A 22,863-nucleotide genomic window follows, 5' to 3' on the forward strand; every position below is an offset into this window, starting at 1 on the left:
TTTACTTGGGCTGTTGTCAGTCAGATATAAGCTCCCAAACGCATAGAGCCTCTATGGATCTGTAGCAGCTTGCTCTGAAAGATGTAATGAGAAATCCAAGGCATATGACGACGTAAATACACTTCAAGAGAAGAGTGAAATCTGGTAAAGTATGAGCTTTGAAAGGCCAGTGATGAGTAATGTTTTAGTGTGTGTGCCTTAGTATTCATTAAATTAACAGCTGTTACACACAAAGCTTCATTAAAAGCTTAATGAAGCTGTTCAGCCATATAAGTTTACAAGGAATGGCAAGCTTTCTTTTTTGATTTGTCTATTGCATGCAGAAAATGTCTTGCCATTTCACAATGATTTTTTTTTTTAGTGATGGCAAAGCTCAGTTCTTTCTAGCCATTTGAACGTGAGGGAATCTTCGAATGATCAATTTCTAACAAAATACTCCTATTTAATGGTTTTGAAGAATGGTTTAACTCAGCACTTCCTTATTTGACAGTTACAGAAAATGTAAACTGGGCAAATCTGGCATAGAAATAGCTACAGCAGACATGAAACTTTGTATTGCTTTTTTTATTGTTATTTTTCAGAGTAGAGCCTGTAATAACTATTTTGTTTGCATCTTGCGTTGTTTTTGTAATGTCTGTTTTTTTATAGAATTACTTTGATACTTGCCTACAATCATCAGGAAAAGTATTGGTTAGCTCATGTGCAACTGTAATTTACCCTTGATCTTTCATCCACAATCCATGTAATTAGACAGCAGCTGAATTACTTACCTAATCACTTCTAACAGAATTTTGAATATGTTTTCTTTAACAGAAATTAAAGAAGCACATAAAAGGAAGAAAATAATGAGGGAGCGTTTCAAGCAAGAAGACAATATTGCTAGTGCTATGGTGATTTGGGTCAATGAAATACTACCTAACTGGGAAGGCATGTAAGTGAAGTTTTGCTCTGTAAATCCAGCAAGTGTAGCTTCTCTCTTCTCTGGAAACTGAGGACCCACATACTTTGTTTTTCTTTCCATTTGTTTTGCAAAATTAGTTTTTGTTGATATTATTAAAGTACTGTATTTCATCATTACAGAGCAACATGAAATGTGCTTTTGGGAGCTCAGTGTTGTGGGTTGTTTTTTTATTGGGACTTTTACATAAGCAGCGATCACTGAATCTTGATTTGGGAAATAGCATGCTATTTTTCTTTGAAGCTGCTCAGTAATTACAGAAAACAAGATGTATAATACAGCTGCTTTTCTTCCATGCCTCCCTGTTCTAGGCGTGCTACCCGGAAAGTTCGAGAGCTGTGGTGGCAGGGATTACCACCAAGTGTTCGTGGGAAGGTGTGGAGTCTAGCAGTGGGAAACGAGTTAAATATCACTCCTGGTATGAATTAACGTATTACATTAGAGCAAAATACAGATGGTTATTTTCAGTTGAAATTTAGGATTTCTTTGCATAGAATTAGATGTACTTTTTACAATTAGACAATCATAGCCTGGTAAGTTATGCAAAGAGAGTTCAAAAATTTTAAAAATGGTTTAGTTTTATAAAAGAGTTGAGGGAGAATTGTTTAGTTCCTAAGTAATAATTTTGATGAATTGGGAGTGTTCCAATCCATTCACAAAGTAAAAATCTGGATGGTTTGGAACATGATTTTTTTCCTGTAGTTTGAATATTCAGCACAGAATGAGGCATAAACTCTTTGTGGTGGTATTTCCAGTGGCTAGTTGTAACAATGCAGTAGGGATCTGCCTCTCACTCTCCCCACCCCTCAGTGGCAAGAAACAATCAAGAAAAACAAAGCCAAGTATATATAGCGTGGAGACTTTTCTTATCTCATTATTTTGTTTCTACTTGCAGAACTCTATGAAATCTTCTTATCTAGAGCTAAAGAACGATGGAAAAGCTTCAGTGAAACAAGTTCTGAGAATGACGTAGAAGGTAAGACCTTCTAAATGCTAAACAGATTCCTATTTATTTTTACACACAGTTTCACTACTTTGTCTGCATTTGCAGCATTAGGAATGTTTGCTAAAATACTCTGGGCCATATCCTACTTGTTTTTGTGTCAGGCTGCATTCAGAAGAAAATTAGATTAAATACAAAAGGAAGAGAACTCAAGGCCCAGTTGAAATTCTTCTGGAAGTTCTTGAGTGGATGCTGCCACCTTTGCTGTGATTTAAAGAATGCCAGCCCTAGGATACAGGAAGTTTTATATAAAAATATAATAGAATAAAAACCAACTTTTTTCCTTAGGTCCTGAAAGACCTTATATACATGTGGCAGTTTTAGTCTGAAGCCTGTGGAATGATTTTATCACTTTCAATGACTTTTGGTTTTGCTTGCAGATGCTAGTGCATCTGTCGCTGATCGTGAGGCCAGCCTGGAGCTAATTAAGTTGGATATATCACGCACATTTCCATCCCTGTATATTTTCCAGAAGGTGAGAGTTCTGTAACTTTAGCTATACATTGAAAGGTCTGAGTAGTTAAACAAAAGGAGTAACCTAGCTAGCAAGTATGGAAAAGTTGTCAGAAGATCTTGTCGTAAAACAACAAAAGTAAAATTACTTGGTCCTTTTCTACATACAACAGCAAAGAGTCATGCCTTTTTTGATTGGATTAAGTTAGGATACTTACTGTGTTAAAGTGGTTTTTGTAAGTGAAGGACTAATAAGGCTTTTTCTTCTGCAAGAACTGCATGCAGTTCCTATTATTGTTTAATGAAATTACTTGTATGCCAATCTGTGAATATTCTCATGGCTTCTACAGAAATCCAGATGCATTTCAGTGCACGTTTTCAGGTTTTATAATTTTTATACAGAGGTGTGCATGCAAGGATGTATAAAATAATCTGCATTATTGTATTATGGTAACTTGTGCTACCAAGAATTAAAATGGCCAGTGTCTCAAAAGGAAAAACCAACCTTGTTTATGTACCAGATGTATATTACAGAAAATGAGGACATATTAAATTATCAGTTTGCAACTTTTCTCTTTACTAATGCGTAGGGTAAAAACTGGTGTTATTCTTCTATCTTTCTATAATGGCTGGATACCTACCTATATTTATAAACTGGTTTTGAAAAGCTCTTTTTCCCTTCTCTCCTCTTGAATTAGGGTGGTCCCTATCATGATCTTCTGCATAGTGTTTTAGGAGCATATACATGTTATAGACCGGATGTGGGATATGTAAGTATTCTGAAATGTTTATAATTTAGCAGATGTGCTTAAAATATTTGCCTGTTAGATAAGTAGATTCTCTAAACTTTATGCTACTAGAACCTCAAAACAATTTAAACCTTGTCACTTACTCATTTGATAGTAGTTACGGTGATGGTAATTCTTGTGGTCAATAAAATAGCTAAAAATGTATTGATATGACAGCTGAGAATACTGTTTCGTTCACACAAGGCACTGTTTTTAAATTGCTATGTTCACATGGCATTCTAACTCTGTCAGACTCAGAGTATCTACGAAAAAAACCTGCCAGCAGCTTTCCAGGAAGCGCTCAGCCTGTTCTATCCCAGTGTTGTTCCCACTGCTGCTATTTCCATAGTAATGCCCTATGACTTAGTGGGTCACATCTTTAAAATCCAGCAACTCCACATTGGTTTTCCTACTGAAGGCTAATTTCTCCATTGGAATTTAGTGAGGATAAGATTGTTTGTAGCAAGAACTTAAATATGTTAAAAAAATAATTATGATAAAATAATAAATCTGAACAGTATCAGCCTATGAAGGCAGCTAAGTAACAAAAGCTATTCTTACGTTTTGCCTTGGGGGGATCCTAGGAATGCTTCTCACAAGCTGTAATTGCTTTTGAGCTTAAGAACTTCAGGCTGATCTGTGCAACAGCATGTTATTTAGTCCTGGGTGTGTTTTCCTCTCTGTCAGATATGCTTACTACTCTGCATCAATATCTAGCTGGCTTTTCATGTTTAAATGTTTTTAATTCTGTCATCTGTGAAATCATTTTTGGAGACCATAGTGTTTAAGTGAGATTACAGACTGCGGATTCTGAGACTGCTTTGTTCCAGGGTGGAGTTTTAAAGGGCAAATTAGTAATTTTTCATGAATGGGTCTTTGCTTTCTCCCTAGGAAAAGATAATACAACTGCAGCTACATTAAATGTTTCTGATCACACATTTTTAATGTTAATATGACAGTAAATTCAGTCCTATTTCTGTAGCCATTCATATCACAAAAAATGGAAAGCTGCTGGACTGTTTCTGATGCATATCAATACTTTATTCCCCTACGTGGTTAAAATATTAAGTGCATTTTAAAAATGAGGAGCAGGCAGCATAAATGCCTAGAAACAGCAGAATTATCATAATTGCAGCTGAAATTGGTAAAATTATTTTTAGTAATATTTATTTTTAGTACAATGAATATTCAGATTATCACTTAACAACTACGTGAATGATAGTCTCCACTTACTGCAGACTGAAGTGATTTTTTTATAAGAAAGTAATCACAAAAATGGAAAAATGTAGAGCTAACCACTTGAAAGTAATTTTATGTATGTGAACAAACACTGTTTGGCAATTGGGAAGATGCATATTGACTGTTCTAAAACTGAATTTTGTCTCAATTCCAACGTATCTGCCTGGGTCTAAACTGTCCCATATGTGAGATTTTTCCTCATGTCTGCTTTTCTCACAGCTTAACAATGAACTTAAAGCCAAGTTGTGTCTTGTTTCCAGCCTGTGTGGTTTTCATTTTCTTGCATTCCAGGTTCTGGGAGTTTTCATGATTACAAGTCAAGGAACTTCTATCATGCTTCTGAAACCTGCATCTGAAGAGACATTCATGTTGAAATCTAATTAGCTGCATGTATAGAAGTTATTTATCCTTGATGGTTTTGTTCATCTGGAAATTGTGTGTAATGGTGTTTGATGTACTGCAGGCTGATAAATATTTGCATTTCCAAAGATATACTGAACTTACTCACCTATGTTTGCCTGATGCTTTTCCCACCTGAAGGTACAAGGGATGTCCTTCATTGCTGCTGTGCTCATTCTCAATCTGGAAGAGGCAGATGCTTTCATTGCCTTTGCTAACCTTCTAAACAAGCCATGCCAGCTGGCCTTTTTCCGTGTGGATCACAGCATGGTATGCACACAGTTTTCTGGTTTTGAACCTTAGCATTCTTTTGACTTGCAGCATATTTGACTTGTTGATGACTTCCTGTTGTCCTCTTGAATAACGGAGAACTCTAACCTGTGGTTACAAAAATGAGAATACCAGATACTAATCCATAGAACGTGTTCTCCTGTTTTGACATTTCCTCTAGAAACACTTGTTTTCCTTGTCCTAGGGAGTCATATTGTGCTATATTGAGATCTTCAGGTCTTGGTGGAATTTATTTTATGACTCAGCTTTCTTTTAATGATTGCTTATGAAGTTCTTTACTGTTTCTGCAGATGCTGAAATACTTTGCAGCCTTTGAAGTATTCTTTGAAGAAAATCTTCCCAAATTGTTTCTTCATTTCAAATCATACAGTCTCACTCCAGACATATATTTGATAGACTGGTGAGTTCAGAGAAGAAAGCAAACCTAATGTTAAAGTGCTGGAACGCTTTGTATTTTGCTATAGTTCGGGCTTTTACTCACCTGTCAGATATGAGTCAGTTATGTAAATATAAGTAGGGGAGAGGAGGCTACTACATTGTATTTGTTTATGACTGATTGTAAGTGACTCGATAAAATGAACAAAATCAACTGCTGAAGAAAGTAAGAGAATAGGAATATATTCTTGAAAGTAAAGGGTCAATGAAATACAGCCTGTAGTACAGGAAAGGGTAAACTTGGAAATATGAGTATTTTGAAGTAATGAATATTTGAAAGTACTGAACTGTTTTGTCTGTAATGGAAGCCAGTAATGCAGGCATCTTTCAAGTGTGTGTAGTGCTGCCAGATATTGAATGTTTCTGCCAAAGTGTCTGTAAAGTATCTGTTCATATATCATTATTATATGGGTTAGAATTTTCTAATAGTGTTAATTGAATTAGATAGAATTCAATAATACAAAAATGGCATGTCATCCAAGTACTTGGGGATGAAGAACTTCTGCTGTCATCTGCTGTAGGATGCAGTTTTTAAGTAAGTTGGAAGTCTTAGCAGGAGCTCAGATTATACAATAGCAGCTCTGAGACAGGAGTGTGGTGCAGCCCAGAGGTTATACAAATACATGTTATGCAAGTAGTGCTGCTGTACTAAGTCCTAGAATACTCTGCTTCAGATTATTTGTGAGAAATGAAGGTTTTACAACATGCTGCCTAGAGCAGACTGCATTTTCTGCCTGTATATTTCTTAAAATAGACTTCTTAATACTAAACACAATTGGTCGTTATCTTTTAACAGCAAAACACAGACTAGATTTTTTTTTAAATTTTTAACATGATTATAAATTTTAAATACATTGCACTGAAAATTCAGTAACTATATTTGTAGCAGTGGGATGTAGCATTCTACTGAGGTATTTACAGCTTTAGATTTAGTTCAAAATCAAGTGATGAACAGAGCTGTTAGACTGCGTTGTTTAAATAATGGGAAAGGTTAAATTACACTTTTGAGCTTTGTGGCTCAAGTTCATATTTGTATATGTCACCTGTTTGAGTGTAAAGATGTTTGTAACTTCTCTAGCTATAGCTTCTTAAGGGAGGTGGCTTTCAAATAGAGGGTTGCCTGTAGCATGGAAAGAGATTGGTTTTGGAATAGCAATTCTGAATTGAAAATATGTTATAAAAATATAAATATGTGAAATACAGATGAGTAGGAATGCTTGGAGTGATTATCTGCTCTCTTAGCTAACTTAACTGAGATTTAAAGGAGGTGTTGTACTTTAATGTTTCTGAAGTAGCTTAAGTTATAACTCTGCCTTTTTTCTCAATTGCAGGATTTTTACACTCTACAGCAAGTCGTTGCCACTTGATCTGGCCTGTCGTGTCTGGGATGTTTTCTGTAGAGATGGGGAAGAATTTTTGTTTAGGACAGGGCTAGGGATCCTTCGGTTATATGAAGATATTCTCCTACAGATGGACTTTATTCATATAGCACAGTTTCTAACAAAACTTCCAGAAGATATCACATCAGAAAAACTTTTTAGTTGTATTGCAGCTATTCAGATGCAGAATAGTAACAAAAAATGGGCACAGGTGAGTTTGATGTATATGCATATAAAAACACACTCATGTCTGCACATATGTACATGGGGCACTTTTAGTGACTGTGCTACACGCCTGACTTCACAGCAGTTGGTAGCAGCTGTGTCTCATGTTCATGTGACATTTTGTTTTTAGATTTGTCTCTGATGGGAGATGCATCATGGTTGTGTATTCAAAGAGAATCTCAATTTTTGTCGTTGAGATGGTTACTTTTTTTCCCCTCTTGAAAAGCAAATTCAGCGCTGTATACTAATTTGGGGAGCAATAAAATAGTTGTTAAAGAATCCCTAGCTTTTAGTACAAAATGCTATGGGAAGACAAACATGTAAACCAAATTCTATTTGAAACTGACTCAGTGTAGTCTAAAGTAAATTGTAATAAGACCCAATTAGATAAAAAGGGAAGAAAAAATCTCTTCAAACAGCTTCATAGTGGGGTCTTTAAAATAATTCTCCACCTTCTGATCCCTGTATGGGAATTCCTCCCAGTTCTGATGGAAAATACCCGTATGACAAATAATTGGAATTGCTGCTGCTGAAACCTACAGCTAAGCACAAGGGTGAAGCAGAAGGTTTGGCAGAAAAACTGGCTTGTGTTCTTGGCTCAACTCCTAATGCCAACTGAGATGTGAGGAATAGCTGGAAAGTAAAAGAGGCCTTGGGAATTGTTTATGTATCTTCCCATATCCATGAGATCGGTTTTCCCTAATTATTTTTTATGAGTTTTCCCTAAGATGGTAGAAGAAACCTGTTAGATTTTGTAGAGGTAACTGACTCTTCCTTTCTAGTGTCTCACTTTAGAAAGTTATTTCCATGCTAATATTGTTGTGGTTAATTTTTTGTAGGGCTAACTTTTCTATATCTATTAAATGTGTTTCCAGGTGTTTGCCTCACTTATGAAGGACAACAAAGAAGGGGACAAGAACCATAGCCCAGCACTGAAAAGCTAATCATTGTAATGTTGAGGTCAATTGAAAATGTGGAAAACCACTTGATGACGAAGGACTTCTCACATCACTTCTATGTGGAAAATCACTGCAGTAAAGTGTGAAAAGTGAGAGGAAAAATGACACAGCGCTCAGCGGAGCAATGAACTGATGAAATCTTCGCCCTTTTGCCAGTATTAGCTTTTTTGATGGGAAGATTTGTTTTCACACAGAATACTAAAACCTGTGAAACTGATAAGTAGGGGAGTTCATATTTAATACTTCAAAAGAATCAGCTCAATGCAATAAACATTTCTAGTCACTTCTGTTGGTACTTTAAACAAAAAAAAATTTGAGGCATAACTTTTTTTTACAAATACCACAAAGGCACTTTTTGGGGTGGGGGAATGAGGGAATTGCTAAATCTGGAAGGCTCCAAAACTGCTATCCAAACCAAATGCTTTGGTACAAATATTACCTCCAAAAAGAACCATTTGAAAGTATTGAGGACCAAATAAGGATGTTTGGTATGTTCATGTGCAAGATGGTTACGATTTTGAGGAGGGGTATTGTCTTATCTACTTTTTTTTTTTGTTGTTGTTGTGGTTTTTAAGTTGCAGCTTCATTCTTCAGTCTGGGCAAATGTAATTAACTCAGGAACCATAGAAGTATTGTGCCCAAACCTGTTAGAGCAAAAATCACACAAACTTTAAACAGTGGTAAGACCAGGGCTGTTATTTTCAGACATACGGCTTTCAAACTGAGTGGTGTTAAGCATTTGTTTTGGTGGACTGGTTGTGCAGCTTCTTCAAAATGGGGTGGGTATTCTGTGAAAGGGTTTTGCCACCAGAAGTTTTATTTTGTTGAGCCATTGTTAGCTGAGATACACTAATATGTGACGGTAAACACTACGCGCTGATTAGCTATCTGCAGAATTTGTGTTGGCTTTTAACACTTGAGAGTGATGGAGGCACTTCCAGATTAATGCAGAGTATTTCTTGAAACTCTTCTTAGTGTGCAATACTGAAGGCTGAAAAGCATATGGTTTAGAGATTTTTAATTCTTTAACATCATTTAGCTGTGAGAAATGGGGTCATGCTGTGTGTGTCACAGTGGCTGTTTTCAACACTTTCTATTCTCGAAGATACTGTACAACAACTTCACGTCTCTGGGGGGATGGAAACCTAAAATGGATAGCACTGCAGGTGAGGAGCACTTGCACTCTTTGGTCCATTTTCTTTTGCTAATATTTACTGTAAATAAATTGCATACATGTGGGTTTTTGTAACTGGTCCCTCTGTGGATATCAAGTCCAAATTACCATGATGATGTATTTCTAAGTGCGGGAGGCTCTCGGCTGTCTGGTGTTTGAAGCAGAGTCCACATAATTGGGGTGAAGATTTAGTGTGGTGTAATTACATTGCTATCTGGTTTAAAACTACATATATACTATTCATAACATTACAATTTGAAATCTAAATGTCAGATTTTTTCCTAACTTATGTATTCACTACTTTAATTGGATCCAATTTGTCTTATATATTTTTTTTTGCGTTATCTTGTACAGTTTTCTTACTTTTCAAGTATAAATCTGTATATAACTGTAAATAGGACGAAGCCTTCCTTTAAGACCACTAGTAACGATTCCTGTGTAAATAAAACTTACAGCAGAAATGCAGTTTTGTCTTTCCCGAGTATATTTTTGTTACAAATCGAACCGCCCTGCTCCCCGCCGGGCCGCCAGGGGGCGCTGTGAGCGCGGCGGAGCGAGCGGAAGGAGCCGGGACGGCTCGGCCCTTCCGCCGCCGGAGCAGCGTGTGTGTGACCGCCGCCATGAAGCCGGTAGGGAGCTGCGCTGCGGGCTTGGGGCTGTGTTCTCGTGAGGGCTGAGCCGTGCGGGTTTGTCGCTGCTGCTGGAAGCGGCAGAGCTCTGCAGGGCCGCGGTAGAGCAGCGTGAGTGGAGCAGAGCGTGGAAATGGAGGGAGGCCGAGGGAGCGTGCCCTAGTGCGCTGTGTGCTGTGCTGGGAGTGTGTGGGTGCTTTCTGTGGCTAAAATGGGTGTGTGTAGGGTTTGATAACTGTCAAGTTACATCCCAAGCCATTCTAGGATTCTTCTGTTACGTTCAGATAAAGATAAACCCAGGTGTCGGGTCCTGACTTTGGTCACACCAACCCCAGGCAATCCTACAGGAGGTGTGGCTGGAAAGCTGCCTGATGGAAAGGGACCTTGGTGTGTTGATGGACAGTCAGCTGAATATGAGCCAGCAGTGTGCCCAGGTGGCCAAGAAGGCCAATGGCATCCTGGCTTGTATCAGGAATGGTGTGGGGAGCAGGATTAGGGAAGTCATCTTGCCCCTGTACTCAGCATTGGTGAGGCCTCACCTTGAGTACTGTGTTCAGTTTTGGGCACCTGAGTACAAAAAGGGCATGAAGGTGCTGGAGCAGGTCCAGAGAAGGGCAAGAAGGCTTGTAAAGGGCTTGGAGAATATGTCCTGTGAGGAGAGACTGAAGGAACTGGGACTGTTTAGTCTGGAGAAAAGGAGGCTGAGGAGGAGACCTTTAAATACCAGGAAGGTGATTGCAGCAGGAACATGGTTGGTCACTTCACCCTGGTGACAGGTGAAATGGCCTCAAGTTGCATCAGGGGAGGTTTAAGTCAGATATCAGGAAAATCTTCTTTACAGAAAGGGTAGTTAAACACTGGAATGGGCTCCTCACAGAGGTTGTTGAGTCACCATCCCTGGATGTGTTTAAAAACTGTTTGGATGTGGTGCTCAGGGTCATGATTTAGTGGAGGGTTGTTAGTTGTGGTAGTATGGACAGGTTGTGGCTGAACTTGATGATCTGTAATGTCTTCTCCAACCTGAGCAATTCTGTGATTCTATGGGTCTAAGTTGTTCAGTGCTGATAGAGATACAAGCTGAATGAGATAGCAAATTCAGTTTCGTTCATTGCAGAAGGGTTTGAACATGTCAGTTACGTGGGATTTTCTCTTTGTTCCCCAGAGAAAAAACACAAAGCGCGTCCCAAGCTTTCGCAAGTTACTGAGAACCAGTAAAATAAAACTTGACAACAAATTAAAGAACAAACAGTACAAGCAGCAGAGTGCTGTTAAGAAGTATCGGAAAGAACAAAAGAAGCTAAGGCAGGCTGTCAGAGATGCTGTCCGTAAAAAACCTTTTCCGCTGGAGGATAACAAGAAGAAACATGTTGGTAAGTGCTTGCTCAGTGATGTTTTTGCATAGAAAAGATACAGCTGTTACTAACGTTTTGTTGTTTTACGTTATAAAATTTTGTTCCAAAAAAAAGCAGCATTCCATTTACTGTGCACTGTGATAATCGCTGTTCTTGTGTAAAAGAAAGAAAGGGAAGTTATGAAAAGCAAAATGCAGCCATTCTGACTACAGGATCCGACAGCTGGAGGGGTAGAGATGTGTTTGCTCTAATTGTTATTGACTGTCACATTAAAGGGGCCATTTTCTGGGTTAATGTAAACATGTGCTTGAAGGTTTGTGAGATCAAAGTTGAAGTGAGGTGTCTCAGATGTAGGCAGCGTTAGGTTTGTAAGTGTGAGTATGTATGTGTACAGCATCTTAATTTGTGCACATTATCTCTGAAATAGCTGAAAAACACGAGGAGGAAGAGGAAGATGAAGCGCTTCCACTGGACATGATGGATGAAGATGACTTGCAGTTAATGGAAGATCTGGCTCGAAAAGCATCATTTCTAACCAGAGATATTTCTTCTACGTGAGTATTGTGACATCTACTTTTTGTAGTATTTTAGCTTTGTTCGGTTTACGTGTAGTGTGATGCATTTATCAGGAGGTCACTTTCAGTCTGGTGTTTAGTGTTTCCTTACTCTGTTGGTACATTCAGTATTAATGTAGCTCTGCTGCCCTTCATGATACTGTTTCTGCAGTGTTCGTTCCTGTGAGGTCCATGGCTGTGAGAAGAGGAGCATTCCTCAAACTGAATAAAACAACAGCCTGTACATGAGGGTCCCAGTCCTGCTTGCTTGCTGGTATAGTCCTTCATGGCAGATCTGTTCAGGGTGAAGTTTTCAGCGGACCAGGGCAGCTGCACATGTAATGGTCAAAGGAGAGAGCAGTCTGGTCTCGGTTAAAGAGAGGCTGTGCTAACATCCTAGTAGTTTCTGTTTTTCATCTCTATATTTTATGTATCTTTTCCAAATTTGTTGAGATTTTGGGACAGAAATTCTGTTTCCAAAGGATGTTTACCTTACAAACTTCATCTGATTTGTTCGTTGTTGTCTTACTTTGAAGGGCCCCTGAGGATGTTACTGCTTCATGAATGGGAGCAGCTAGCACTGTGGTTTCCAGATGTCCCAAATGACTCAGACTTGTGCATAACAGCTGTATTTTCTTCATACTCGGCAAACAGTTACAGCTGTTGAGGTCCTGTGCATGTTGAGTAGGATCTGAGCACATAGGAAAGGTTTGATCTACACAGGGACAATGAGGCAGAGTCTGGTGCTGATCTTACAGTGTTTTAGGGTGGCTGTGTGATATAGTATAACTCATACCAGTGGTCTTCCTTGCTGAAGCCTAGTGGTCTCTGAACACATGGTTTTCGGAGTCCATTATAGATCTGTAGTTGAAGTTCTGTCACTTACAAGACCAATAGTAGTGTTCTTAGTAAAAAAGACTGTGCTGCTCCCTTCAAAACGTGATTCATCGTCCCTGGCTTTTAGTTTATGAGTAAGATGAACAGATAACATACCTTGTAGTTGTGCCTGTACTACAGGAGAGTACAACTTCTAAATTTTTTTTGGTAAATGTTGGATGCATATGTTAAAGCTCATGAGAATGTTTCAATATTCACCAAACAAGTTGGCTGACCTGTTAGGCTAAGTCTCATTTTGTCTTTGCTCGTTTAATTTCCTCTAAAAAAGAGATGAGAAGCGCTACTTTGTCTTGAATTCAAAAATCCTGTATAGTTGTGCACTGACATTGTCTCACTGAGTGATGACTGGTGCTATCACAGTGAATACACTCCAGCATTCCACTGCATATGATCACCTGTAACTTATTTTTCTAAGCATGGACACCTGATCCATCTAGTATACTGTCACACGTGGTTCATGTCTAATTAGATGGTTAATTGATCTTGTTTGCCTTGTGTTTTATCAGTGAACCTGTTCACATCAAGAAACGTAAACGTGACAGCGTGATTGAAAAATATGAGAAGATACCAAGACGTGTAAACGCTGAACCAGAGAAAGAGCTTATCCATCTGCTCCCTATCAAAGACAAAAGTGGCATTATTCCCCAGACCATGGAAAAGCCAGGTAAGGCACAGATTTTTGCAATCAGAATAGCATCCAAGATGTGTATAGTTTGTTCTTTCACATTTCTCAGTGTTAGTTACGAGTTTGACCCTGCACTGTTTTTGCAGTTCCTGATGTTGCTGAGGATGAAGAAGAAGATACGGAAGAAATGGAGGTAACAGAAGGTAATAAAGCATTGTGTTTATTTATTTCTCTTTTTCCAAATCACTGATGGATCTGGGGAGTCCTGTTGCTGTTCCGTATGGATCTTTGTTATTTTAGTGATTCATTTTTTTAGGGTGCTGGTTACCATGTTACTCCCAAAGCATTACAGTGATTTGGAGATTACTTGCTTATATGGTAGGATCCCAGGACCTTGGGGAATGGATTTCCACAGCTGGCTTCAGAATCTCTCTTTCTTTAAGACACAGAAAATGCAAATATACCAACTGTATTTTTGAAAGAAAAAGTGATAGGTGAAAAAGTGGCTGCAAATTGTAAGGCTTCTAAATTTCTTGGCATGGTTGGGGTCATATGTTGCATTTATATGTTATCACTGTGCTCAGGGGAAAATATTTAAAGATTCAAAAAGATTTTTGTTCATTTATTTTTGCAAGTGTAAAATTGTAAAGTGGGAGAGGAATGAAACTGAGTTAATACAATCTCTAGCAGATTTGTTCTTAAAGCTGCTTTAACTGTGAAACTGCACATCATATTGTTGAGTGGGGTTATCTATCATCTGAAGTGCAGTATCTAGAACTGTGATTTACAGCATGGTGTTTGTTAGTGGCTTCCCCGGTGACTCTCCTCTTTAATTCTTATACGCTGTGCTAGACTTTAATGAAGAACCCCCACCTGTTCTCACTCCTGAGGAAATGGCTGCTCAAAGGAAAATAAAGCTGCAAGAAAGGAAGATGCACATTGCTGCCTTAGCATCTGCCATTCTCTCTGACCCAGAAAACAATGTAGGTAGCATTTATTTAACATGCATGTGTGTGCCTGTGTTGTGCAGCAAGTCAGTAAATTAAGATCTGAAGTGACCAAGTAGTAGCAAAAGCAGAAGAACACATCAGTAAAACAAGGTCAAGTATCAGTATTGCATCGCTCTCCAAGGACTGCAAGCAGTAAAACTGCTGCTGTAGGTTGATGCAAGGGGTTTGAATCCCGTAAAGATCTAAGTGACTGTGTTAGCTCTGTTCAGAAGAAACCTGGCCCTCTGAATAACTGCAGGAATAATATTGCATCTGGTGTTTCCTCTACAAACTACCTTGTTCCTTAAGCATAACCCCTATTTCAGCTCTGCTTTCAGGGTTGTGTATAGAAGTTCTCAATGTTCCAGTATGTGCTGGTAATTAGCTATAATTCCAGGTAATTTTAGAATGGTAATGTAGTTTTAACATTCCCAAGATAAAATTTTGATGGGTTATCCAGCATTTCTTGGTTCCTTGTACAATGCTAAGTATAGCTCAGTTAATTGTGTTTTTTTCCCCTAAGTGTTGGGAAATGAGGCACGTTTCTTGTGACAGACTTGCAGAATTGTGTATTGTGCTTGGAAACTGGTTTGGAGGGTGATCTTCAGTTGATTTCATCAGTCTCTTTTCTTAATCAGATTAAAAAGTTGAAGGAGTTGCGTGCCATGCTGATGGAACAGGACCCTAATGTTGCTGTGATCGTTCGAAAGTTGGTTATGGTTTCTCTGATGGAAGTATTCAAAGATATTGCTCCTTCTTACAAAATTCGGCCTCTGACTGAAGCAGAAAAGGCTACCAAGGTGAAATATCGTGTTTCTCTATAGTTTTCTGAGTCATTCAGATTTTTTAGATCATGCTGAATACTGTTATTTTAACATGAATTTTGGGTTTAGAACAAAGAGCAGCAAATACACAGGCACTTAGGGAATTTGTGAAACTGACACTTTTGGAACAGATGTGTTTGATGTGAACCTTAATTCTTGCATAGTTCCTTTAGTAAGGTGACATGCTGGTGGTAACGGAGGGAAGTAATAGTATGCTAAATTAATATACCTGAGTGAGTGACTTTCATCATAAACCTTGGAATAAGACATTGGTGTTTGTCACACTTAGGGAAATGGAAAGAAAGCAAATTAAACACCATTGTCACCTCACTGACACAAATTACTGTGAAGTGCTGAATTTACAGAATAGTTTCTTCTTGCTTTACTTCATCCCTGGAGGTGTTCAGGGGCAACCTGATCTGATGCCTGACTTAGTGGTTGGCAACCTGCTCACAGCAGGGAGATAGGAACTAGGTGATCCCTTCCAACCCCAGCAGTTCTATGATTCTGGAGGTTAATTGTAAGCAGTTTTGTAGGTGCTTTTAGTAGAGCCATAGCTCCATTTCAGTTTAGTCCCTATAAATGAATTAGGCCTAGTTGGGAGAGGTGTTTAGAGCATAAAAAGCACGTCTAGTATTAAGCAGAAGTACTTTAATACTTTTCTATTAATGCTTGTCTAGAAGGATAAAGTGTCTTAGGTTTCTGATACATGTTTTAATTTTGGTTTCTTTTTGCACCACTGGATAATTTTAGTCTCCAATTAATATTTTACTTGTGTGATGTACACAGGTTAAAAAAGAAACTCAGAAACTGAGAGAATTTGAAGAAGGCCTCGTGAGCCAGTATAAATTTTACTTGGAAAATCTGGAACAAACAATTAAAGGTACTTTGAACACTTTTTTTTATAGTAAATGCAAAATTGTTTTCAGGATCACAGCTTGCCTCTGCTGATTCAGTGCAAACCGTACCCATCTTTTATGTAATCAGTACTTCATATAATTGTAGAAGAACAATTTTTGTATGCAACAACTAAAATTGTAACTGCATTTTGAGAGTAATTAATAATAATATTGTTTTTTGCAGATTGGAAACAGAGGAAGTTGAAGAAAAGCAATATTATCTCATTAAAGGCATATAAAGGCCTCGCAGAGATTGCAGTGAAGTGTCTGTGTGAGCTGCTTGTGGCCCTACTGCACTTCAACTTCCACAATAACATTATTGTTCTCATTGTTCCTCTCATGAATGATACATCAAAAACGGTAAGTGATTTTCTGATTGGCAAGAGTTCTCGTTTTGCATGAAAAATAGTTTTTTTCTGAGCTTTATTCCATCATCAACATCTTGTGGCCTTTTCCCTATTTTACAAGCTATGAGTGCTTTCTGATTAGTAAATACCATCAGTGTTATCAGTTAGCTGTTGTCATGGAAAAAATTGTTTGAATTCACCTTTCAGATCTCTGACCTTTGCTGTGAAGCAGTTAAGAAACTCTTTAAGCAAGACAAGTTGGGCTTTGCTTCACTTGGTGTAGTTAAAGTCGTTTCTGGCCTTGTAAAGGGCAGAAATTACAACGTTCGACCTGAGGTAAGAGTCTTTCTGTTATACTTCACAATTTTCATCTTTCGATAGTTTAAAAAAAAGTCTGAAAGCTGAAATTAGTGCAGCTGCTGCCTATAGACAAGCAGAATTTCATCACTGTCAGAAGATTAGAGGTGGGCTGTGCCAGAAAGCTAGAAGGAGAGAGAAGGGCAGGGGAAAGAAACTGAGAGCAGAAGAACAGATCTCAATGGAGACATGAGTTATATCAGGCAGGAAGACTGGAAATGAGAGGCAAATGGAGAGATGGATAAAAATTAACATCGCTGAGGAAGGAACTGTGAGCAGCGATGAATGATACAGATGAGAAGGAACATAAGGAGGGTAAACATAACAATCTGTGAGCAGCAAAGCTCACCAACAAGTATGGAATTCAGGATTTCTTAGCCCCTCCATTCATCTTCTGTTGATCGCCTTTCACTTTATTTATTTTCCCATAGGTGTTAGAAGTTTTTCTTCACTTAAGAATTAAGGAAGTAGAATTAAAAAAAGATGCTGAAGACATTGCACCAAAGAAAAAGTTCATGACTTTCAAAGAGAAAAGAAAACATCTTTCAAGAATGCAAAGAAAGGTAATGATTTGTGCCTTTTGGGTGTTGATAGCATATTCAATCAGTTGTTTCTATTAAGAAGGAAAGCAGTTATGCTGGTTGCCCTATAGCATCACAGGATGACTTAAGCAACTCACCAAGCATGAATTGTTTGTTTGGAAGGTTTGTTCATTGGGTATCTTTGAGATCTGGGTACCCAGACCCACCGGAAACATTTACTCTGCTGGAATGTTTGTTTACTTAAAATCAACTGTGTGTTTTCAGTGGAAGAAAGCAGAAGAGAAGCTGGAAAGAGAACTTTTGGAAGCAGAAGCTTCAGAAAGTAAAGAAAAAAAACTGAAGCTGGTAAGTAATTTAGAAATGATTTTTTGCAAAGTAGCAGCTCCTAATAATTTTGTAACCAAGTGTGTCCCTAACAACCCAAACTGTCAGTATTTCACACCTCTGGATACTGTCAGCAGCAGACAAACATTTTGCCTGTGCCAGAGGTCTCGGTTTTATTAAGTAGAGCCCTTTCAACGTACCCAGGAAAGCCAGCTTAGCTATTGTTACTTCCTTCTGTTGTGTGCACAGAAAGGTATTTAAATACATTGATGAATGTCCTCCGTGTGCCCTATTCCTGTTGCAGGCAGCACTAAATAATGGCTTTTTCCAATTTCACAGTGGCATTCAGGCTTTTAGAGAGGAGTGTGGCTAGCTTGATCTGAGGGGAAGAGAGGTTCAGCTGGGAGACTGTAGAGGGACAGAATAGGGAGCAGGAAATAGGGACTTGAGCTTTTCAGCATAAGAAGAGCAGAAATGGCAGTGATGGCAGTGCCAGGACTGATCTGGACAGCCTAAATGCAAGCTTGGGCAGAGAGGTGTGACAGCTGGACTGGCAGTGAAGCTTTTTCTGCTTGCCTCTCTTTGGAAGGAGGCAAGGAAAATGTGCTCCACTCTTTTCTGATGATCCTGTCATGTCCTTTACCTCACCCAGTTCCAGTGTACTGTCACTGATGTTGGCACTTAAAAAAGTATTAATATAATTTAATGCTATGGTACAACATAGCAATATTACAGTACTGGTACTGGGCACATTTTTAATGGAGCTTTAAGTGAACAAGAAATGTCTGCTTTCCATGCTTACCTATTTTACTTTGTTTTCTTCCCATCAGCACACAGAGACCTTGAATATTGTATTCTTAACATACTTCAGAATCTTGAAGAGAGCTCAGAAGTCTCCGCTTTTGCCGGCTGTGCTGGAAGGTCTTGCAAAGTAAGAACATGATTGACCTTCTTTAGTGTGTATCAAAACAGGCATAAACTGCTGAAAGACTGTGTGACTCTTGTTGGCAAGAAGACTGACAAATATGTTGAAATTCTACTATTTCTATGTTGAGATACTTGGCTGCTTCTGCAAACATTTCAGTTTAATGTGAAATTGCCGCAACAGCATCAGTATGATGAATACCCAGCAGATGTAATGTGACTGTGTTAGTTTGTCTGATCGCTTCCTGAAGAACCTGAGCACATCTGTAGTGCTATAGTGAAACTGAGAACTATCAGCTGGGGGCTGAATTCTCTGTGAATGGGAGGATAAGAGATGCTGGGCACTCGATTTAGCACTGCTTTAAGGTCTGTGTTTCGCTAAGTCAGAATGCTTTGAGCTAAATTTGCAGGGGATGTTTATAGCTTATCTCTTTGATTCAAGGTTTGCCCACCTCATAAATGTGGAATTCTTTGATGACCTGTTGATTGTTCTTCATTCTCTCATCGCTTCTGATGTAAGTAGAGCTTAGTTGTGGGATTTTCTTAAAATGAACTTTTGGGTACTCAATCAGTTTTGTATTTACAGGACTTAAGCTATCGGGAGAGTCTTCACTGCATTCTCAGTGCTTTTCAAATACTCTCTGGACAAGGTGAGAAATCTTTAAATAAAAACAATGAACACCTGAAGCGTAGTAGCATTTTATTAATGTAATCACAAATAAATACACTTATTCCTTTATAGGTGATGTTCTTAATATTGATCCAATGAAATTTTACACGCATCTTTATAAGACGCTGTTCAGCCTACATGCAGGTAAGTCCAGATTCTTATTTTCAGTGTCTAATTAGATCACGTTTATTCTGCATGTTTGGTATGACAGCCTTAATACAATGTTAGCAAACAACTTATTTTTAACAAATTTTAAAAGACGAGTCCACGTAGAGTTAAAATACATACTTCTGATTTTAGAATTTTTGATGACTGTTTTCTTAGAGAGGAATACAGAAGCAGCAGTATGGTTTCTTCTGTTCAAAGTTGGACTGTCTTTAACAAAAAGTGTTGAATGGTTATGCCTGGGTCTCATTAGTGCTGTGTTTGATACTTTTGGGCTTTCATGTTATTTCTCAGGTTTCAGTGCACAGTCAGTAGCAGAATATTTAATTTATATTCCTGGTCATATGATTTACTCTTTGTATGAAACTTTGCTTTTGAGGTGGTACCAATGATGACATAGGGATTGTGCTCCAGTGCCTGGATGTCATGCTTGCCAAGCGGAGAAAGCAAGTGTCCCAGCAGCGAGCTCTTGCTTTCATGAAGAGGCTTTCCACTCTTGCTCTTCATGTTCTTCCGCACTCCAGCATTGGGATCTTGGCAACAAACAGGATATTAATGCAAGTAAGTTTTACTTGTTGGACTTTTTAGCTTACTGATTAAAGCGCTGAAGTGTTTTAAGCAAGAGCATATCCTTAAATGCATCTAAGGTGGAATAACATTAATTGATTCTTGGACTTAACTGTGTTGTAATTGGATGTATATTATAAGCAGCTGAGCCTTTTTCTTTGTGTTGTAGACATTCCCAAAGATGGATCTCTTACTAGACAACGAATCTCAAGGCAGTGGAGTTTATCTTCCAGAACTAGACGAACCAGAGCACTGCAATGCACAGAACACAGCTCTATGGGAGCTGCATTTGCTGCAGGTTAGTGAGTAGCTGATAAGTTTAGGAAGATGAGCAGTAAATAACTACTATCAAATACAGAACAGAGTTCTTCAGGCTTATCAGTCAAGTGTGGCCCACATGAGCTGAACCTGTTCCCAATGCAGAGGAACAACAGCATGTTGGTGTAGGGAGGAACAAACTCTAAAGAGGGTGATACACACTACTTATGAGAGTACCAATCTGAGTCTTATTGCAGGCTGCCTAGTAAGATTCCTTTTGAAGAGCTTTCAATCTGTTAAAATCCCAGGTGGTCTAGCCCTTCTGCAGGGAGCAGCTTACACCTCAGTCCGTCATTCCAGGCAGCGTTTATGGTTTGGGGCTTGCAGAGGATTTCCTCTGCCCTTTTTCTTGTCTTCTGGGAGAATGAGTTAAGTTAACTGCAGAGGATTTTTCTCTCAGCATAACAGCTTCATGTGAATAAATATAAGACTAGCTGCTCTCATTCACTTAACCTTAGAAACTGATTATGACAGTGCTCATTTTTTCTGTTTAAATCAGAAGCAGATCTTTACATCTTATTGGAATCAAAATAAATGGGAGAATCCATGGGTAAATACAGTACCATTATCTCTCACACACTTGCCTTTTTTCCTTCCTTTCTTACAGAGACACTATCATCCAACAGTGCAAAAATTTGCAGCTCACCTTGCTGTTGGAGCTCCAGCTGAAGGATCAGGAGCTCTTTCACTTGATTTGAGCAAAAGGTGAACTATACAAGGGACCTGTTTTTAAAAATAGTATACTAGCAAAATAGCAGTTGTTCCTACTGTGTTAAAGGAATAGCTAAAAATAATTACTGTAACATCATCTTCTTTCTTCTCCATCTGAGTATTTAGACATGTATCACTGGCTTTTACTAGCCCTGTTTCATAGATGCAGTCTTTTTTAGTTGATGTTCATTACTCTGGAGTTAACTTAAGACATGTTGGGTGGGTGTGAATGGTGTTGGGGGGATAGGCTGTTCTTGCTTTGGAGGTATATTATTTTGAAGTGTATCTAATGACTGTTTTCTTTCACTGTAAAAACTGCTTTTGCTATAGGCCTGCTACAGAACTTTTTGAGGCATACAATATGAAAGGAATGACCTTCAATCCTCCCGTTCCATCAGTAACACCCAGACGAAAGGTAACTTCATGTCCTTTTATGACCGTGAGATGTACCAGTTTAAGCTTTATTTGTTATGTGCAGACATTACCGCACACTTTGGCTTTCTGCTTTGTGTACTTTCTCAGTTAGATATTTTTTAACTGGTGTAAGGTAGCACTGACTTACAACAGAAGGAAGAAATGCTGTATATTTCCTCTCACATAGCATCAGTTAACACAGAGTCATAGAATGGCCTGGGTTGAAAAGGATCACAATGATCATCCAGTTTCAACCCCCTGCTACATGCAGGGTTGCCAACCACCAGAACAGGCTGCCCAGAGCCACATCCAGCCTGGCCTTGAATGCCTCCAGGGATGGGGCATCCACAGCCTCCTTGGGCAACCTGTTCCAGTGCATCACCACCCTCTGAAAAATTTCCTCCTAATATCTAACATAAACCTCCCCTGTCTCAGTTTAAGACCATTCCCCACTGTCCTATCGCTAACCACCCTTGTAAACTGCTTGCATTATTGCCTTCACTTGTCCTTGGATCTGAGCTGCTTAGTTTATTTTTTTTTTAAGAAAGTGTGTGGAACAGGAAGCAGTGTGTAAGCTCCTTCAGAACTGGAAGCTGTGGCTACGTATAAAAGGTATTCTTCTAGAGAACAGTTTAAAAGCAAAAAAAAAAATCATCACCAAAACTGTGATCATCTGAGGCATGATGGACATTTGACTTCCAAGTGAAACTTACTGGCAGTTGGATTTCAGTGAGCTGACAGTTCTGTAGGTCAGGTCTAGGAGATGGCCAGGGTCTTGGGAGAGAAAAAGGACTGCTAATTAAAGATAGTGGACTTGTTTATTAATACAACTAATATTCTGTTATTTTCAGGACACATTTTCACACATGGATTCATTTCTAAATCAGGAGCTGAATGAACAGCTTCAGCAACACGCGAGCAAGACTGTTAGTCACAAAACCTTGGATTTTGCTAAACACTTAAAGGAATCATCCTTGTCCTAAATGGATCTGTCAGTTATGTTCAGGCGGCTTCTTAATTATGGACAAAGATTGTCTGGAAGAAATTTCCACTCATCATTAAAGGAATGCAAGTAGGCTTTTGTTTGAATATAGAAGCACTCAATGAACAGAACAGAAGCTTTTCACACAGGTACAAGGCCATCCTAGCCAGTGTTCTCAGGGCTTGGGATCTGCAATGTTCGGTCACATCAGTAATGTAAAAAGATATAAACCAAGGTCAGTTTAAAATTGCCTGAAGCAGTGCGTTATAGTACTTTTGTTTATATAGCTTCTAATTTTTTGTAACAGAATATACATATACGTGATTTTGAGGAAACACCAGGTTATGTTGATATATGAATAAATATTCTGGAAATACTACTTTGGTATTGAAGCCTTTGATGTTCAGGATACCTCCAGCTTTGGAATATGTATTAATTTCCATGACTTTAAATTTTTCTTCTGATGACTC

General features: G+C 38.6%; 2 protein-coding genes across 6 annotated transcripts in view; both read left to right on the forward strand.

The window, feature by feature from the left end:
* TBC1D12 (TBC1 domain family member 12) overlaps positions 1-9,768 on the forward strand; it is a 34,783-nt gene extending 25,015 nt beyond the window's left edge. For 2 of the 4 annotated variants that reach the window (XM_015867108.3, XM_032445623.2), the window contains 9 exons: positions 814-931; positions 1,270-1,376; positions 1,854-1,934; positions 2,342-2,436; positions 3,113-3,184; positions 4,982-5,110; positions 5,422-5,531; positions 6,898-7,156; positions 8,046-9,768. In XM_015867108.3, coding sequence (XP_015722594.2) covers positions 814-931; positions 1,270-1,376; positions 1,854-1,934; positions 2,342-2,436; positions 3,113-3,184; positions 4,982-5,110; positions 5,422-5,531; positions 6,898-7,156; positions 8,046-8,114 — 1,040 coding nt within the window. In that variant the 3' untranslated portion in view covers positions 8,115-9,768. Of the gene's footprint in view, positions 1-813; positions 932-1,269; positions 1,377-1,853; positions 1,935-2,341; positions 2,437-3,112; positions 3,185-4,732; positions 4,877-4,981; positions 5,111-5,421; positions 5,532-6,897; positions 7,157-8,045 lie in introns of all 4 variants that reach the window. The other 2 variants (XR_014948884.1, XM_085555163.1) reach the window with 2 other exon arrangements.
* Positions 9,769-9,891: 123 nt separating this feature from the next.
* Positions 9,892-22,772, forward strand: NOC3L (NOC3 like DNA replication regulator). 2 transcript variants are annotated; one of them, XM_085555162.1, is made up of 21 exons: positions 9,892-10,043; positions 11,095-11,302; positions 11,712-11,838; positions 13,242-13,399; positions 13,507-13,563; positions 14,213-14,343; positions 14,988-15,149; positions 15,963-16,056; positions 16,257-16,432; positions 16,627-16,755; positions 17,208-17,339; positions 17,583-17,663; positions 18,473-18,573; positions 19,009-19,081; positions 19,153-19,216; positions 19,309-19,380; positions 19,781-19,962; positions 20,138-20,266; positions 20,894-20,991; positions 21,328-21,412; positions 22,263-22,772. In XM_085555162.1, the coding sequence occupies exons 3-21, from the start codon at positions 11,759-11,761 to the stop codon at positions 22,392-22,394; spliced, it is 2,136 nt and encodes a 711-aa protein (XP_085411288.1). In that variant the 5' UTR covers positions 9,892-10,043; positions 11,095-11,302; positions 11,712-11,758; the 3' UTR covers positions 22,395-22,772. The 2 variants fall into 2 exon arrangements, with proteins under 2 accessions (XP_085411288.1, XP_015722593.2); XM_015867107.3 differs by having other exon boundaries at positions 9,892-9,932.
* The last annotated feature ends 91 nt before the right edge of the window (positions 22,773-22,863 follow it).

Source organism: Coturnix japonica, chromosome 8 (genome assembly GCF_054131305.1).
Source record: "Coturnix japonica strain WE chromosome 8, WE-NBRP24, whole genome shotgun sequence".
In the NCBI taxonomy this organism is placed as follows: domain Eukaryota; kingdom Metazoa; phylum Chordata; class Aves; order Galliformes; family Phasianidae; genus Coturnix; species Coturnix japonica.

Excerpts from the sequence above, each read along its gene's own strand:
- NOC3L (XM_015867107.3), top strand. Across the intron at positions 16,756-17,207 it reads ATTACAACGTTCGACCTGAG|GTGTTAGAAGTTTTTCTTCA; the intron begins GTAAGAGTCTTT and ends ATTTTCCCATAG. Across the intron at positions 19,217-19,308 it reads TCAAATACTCTCTGGACAAG|GTGATGTTCTTAATATTGAT; the intron begins GTGAGAAATCTT and ends ATTCCTTTATAG.